Source organism: Pteropus alecto, unplaced genomic scaffold (assembly GCF_000325575.1).
Source record: "Pteropus alecto unplaced genomic scaffold, ASM32557v1 scaffold98, whole genome shotgun sequence".
NCBI classification, from domain to species: Eukaryota; Metazoa; Chordata; class Mammalia; order Chiroptera; family Pteropodidae; genus Pteropus; species Pteropus alecto.
In genome coordinates, this window is record NW_006443570.1 from 16,289,965 (window position 1) to 16,293,300 (window position 3,336).

A 3,336-nucleotide genomic window follows, 5' to 3' on the forward strand; every position below is an offset into this window, starting at 1 on the left:
TCATCTAGTCTTCCCCTGATTTGTCTGTATTATCTGTGTATTCTGGGTTGGAGGATGATTAGAGGAATTAGGTTGGACACAGGGAGAATACCACCACCTGCTGCCGTGGGTCATGGGAGAGAGTTTGGGCAAGTGTGAGGTTGGCTAGGGAAAAAATGGTAGTGAGCGTCCTGTCGAATAAGTGACTGAAGTACTTGTGGTCTGGGAAATGGCTCTTGGGGATGAGAGTCAGAAGGATATAAAAGGTTTGTCTGGTCCTGTCAGTTTTACCCTGAATCTCATGTCTCAGGAACACAATTCCCACCCCCATAACCATACATTTCACCTCTGCTTTCATCTTTCTCCCTCTCATCTCAGTGTGGATACCCCACAAAAATATAACTGCCGACTGTAGTACAAAAACATTTTTACGTATTCCTAAAAGAACATTTATTTCCATTTAACATTCGGAGTCATGATATTGTTTCAGCTGTACAGGATACTACTTTTAATGGGTTCACAAGAACAATGCCTTCTTAAAAATATAAACCATGTTCATATCGATGATCTTTGCCAGGACCCTTACAAGATTCCAGGGAGGGAGGGAGGAGAACAGTAACATTACTCCTAAGTGACAAAGTAACATTACTTTGCAGAGAGTTGAATTGGGGCCCACAGAGGGGAAAGGGCCTGACCAAAGCTTTACATTCTAAAAACAGTTGACATTCAGAGTAGATAAGTTTAAAAACATCAATAACATAATGCAATATGTTTTTAAAGAAATTATTAAATAAAAACCATTCTTTTTGGAATGGCGATGAGAATATCCCAGAACACATCTTAGGAAGAAGAGAAAATGAATCGAGCATTTCTCAGGCTCTAGTTTGATCTCGAAAAGGTGAATATTAATGGCTTTGGAGTTTGGGATTTTTGTCCAGGTACTTCATGGCATTCTGGACCCACTTTTTCTTGGGATCAGCACAGATTTCCTTGGCCCTTTTGGTCTTGAAGCTGTGGGAGAGAAGGAAAGCAGTAAGAAAGATCCTCTTCGAAAATCGTATCCATTTAACCCCCAAACTTTCAGGCTCATTTGCCATGGAGTGAAAGGGTTACTGTGGGAGAGGAGGAAGGAAACAGAAGAAAGATGGGACTCTGGTGGTTAGTTGCTGCTCTTAATGCCCAGTCAAGCCATCCTTGCTCTTAACTCAAAGGAACTGTTATGATCTGAACAAGCTTTCAGACAGGGAGCTGAGTGAAAATGTCCTGTTGTGAAAATTCTCGAGTTAGATGATAGAGTTGAACTCTCTGAGTCTATGACTCCAAGTAACCTAACACAGTTCTTGACTTCTGGCCCTAGGAATAAAGTTTTGGTCTAGGAGAGGGTGAGCTTTGTTTACTTACAGCACAGCTTTCTGGGGACATCTGCTGCTGCTGATTCTTTTATAGCTGTGCAGTTGCTGAATGGAGATCTTCTTATTTCTCAGATTAAAGCAGCAGATAGTCGCAACAGAAGCTGTATTCAGGGGAGAAATAAAAAGGATAAACCACTAAAGATATGTAGATACTTAAAGCATGCCTTTGTAAGGAAGGAAGGAAATTTAGGAGAAGGCAAGGAAATGTAAGAGGAGGTAGAATTTATCTGCTCTGAAGTCCTGTACTTCTGTCTGATTTGGGGATCCTCAGTTGAACAGTGGGGACCTATCACCGCTGGCAAAAGTATGGAAAAATCTTGGTCACTGCAAAACGCTCTGTCATTACAGAGCTATGTAGCTATGTGATAGTTAAAGTTCTGTTCTCTGTTTTCTGGACACAAAGTAGACTTGCATTTTTTGGCCACTTACGGTTGGACCCCTTAACTAGTTTTGACCTGTGAGTGAGAAGACGAAGTGACGAGTGCCATTTCTGAGCCAAAGTTAATAATTGCCAGTGCAAGACCCTCAAGAGCTTTCTTTCCCTTTGTCATGATAAGCAGCAATGTTCTTGAGGGCCACTGCTCCATTAGTCTAGAATCCTGAGTATATGAAGCAGAAGCTCTAGCCAATACCTTATAGATATTTAGTATCAGTGAGAAATTAACATTTTTTTTTTCTTCAAGCCACTGATCATTTAGAATTATTTGTTACCACAGCATTCATTATCTTACATGGACTGATACATGCAGTAAATCCGACATCAGATGATGAAAAACTGAATCATGATACAAACATCTAGATTTTTTTTTCTCAAACAAGAGTCAAAATATGTCACCTGGAGAGATGCCCCTGGGACTTCATTTCCTTCCTCTAAACACTGTTTCTGAAAGTCGTCTTGAAGTCCAGTAAAAATTCTGAGACTTTAATCAAGGAATTTTCTTTCCCTCCAGCACTGCCCCAAATGCTCACTATGCCCACAATAGGAAAAGGTCTTTCTTTTGTGTGCTCCAACCCCAAACACTGCAAAGGCAACTGGATCATGGATACACTTGACATCTCTCTCAATATTCATTTTAATAGAGATTGTGGGGACTGGCTTTAGTAGCCTGAGTTTCCAGTTCTGGGTCTTCCACCGACTGTGGGTCAGGGCACTTTCTTGTCTACTCATGATACCTGATGTTATAGTTCCAGAGGTGGTCAGTCCTCCCATAGGGAGAGAGGGGTCTTACCTGGCTGAGCCAGCACCTGGATGTTGAAGACTGCCACTGTGAGCAGGAGGCACAGAAGGGCTGCAGCAACCTTCATGGCGGAGCGTGACGCGCGCTTCAGCGTGAGGGTTGTTGGTTTCTGGACTTGTCTCAGCCTCTCTGTCCTCTCGGTGCTCTGCCTGCTTTGTAAAGACGCCAGAGAGAGTAGGCGCTTCCAGGGAAAACTTTTTCTGGTCAAGGTCATGATCAAATCATTATGAAGGCGGTCCTGAATTGCTCAGCAGCTTCTAAATCCTGGCAAGTTGACAGAACATAAGAGAGACAAACTAGGGGTAGGAAACTTGGCACATTTTCATCCATTCTTGTGCTTGAAATGGGGAAAGGAGGGATTATGTGCTTGTGGAATGACCGAGCACGGATAGTAATTTGAGAGTCATTCTGAAAAGCTCTGCTTTCTCTATAATGAAACATCTGTAATGGAAAAAGAAGCAAAGGAACCAAGGGAATGAAGAGATGAGATCCAAGAACCTTCCCTGGTCCCTATGTCACACGGTGGTCTTTAGGATTTGAGAGGGGAGGAAAGTCCACTAAAACTTCTGCTAGGCTCCCACCCAGATCTGGAGAGATCTCAGCAGTTCTGAACATTGCCAGCTCCCTGGAACCCAGGCATGGTAGCACACAAGAACCTCAACCCCCATGATTCAATCCAGTGGTCATAGAATCTTAGCACCCTGAAA

The 3,336-nt window shown here is 42.8% G+C and overlaps 1 protein-coding gene across 1 annotated transcript; it reads right to left on the bottom strand.

Annotated features, from left to right (window-relative positions):
* Positions 1-858: 858 nt before the first annotated feature.
* CCL11 (C-C motif chemokine ligand 11) lies at positions 859-2,696 on the bottom strand. The gene is given in 4 exon segments (XM_006925160.2): positions 859-911; positions 914-990; positions 1,381-1,492; positions 2,621-2,696. Coding segments are annotated over 4 exon segments (318 nt in total).
* Between the last annotated feature and the right edge of the window lie 640 nt (positions 2,697-3,336).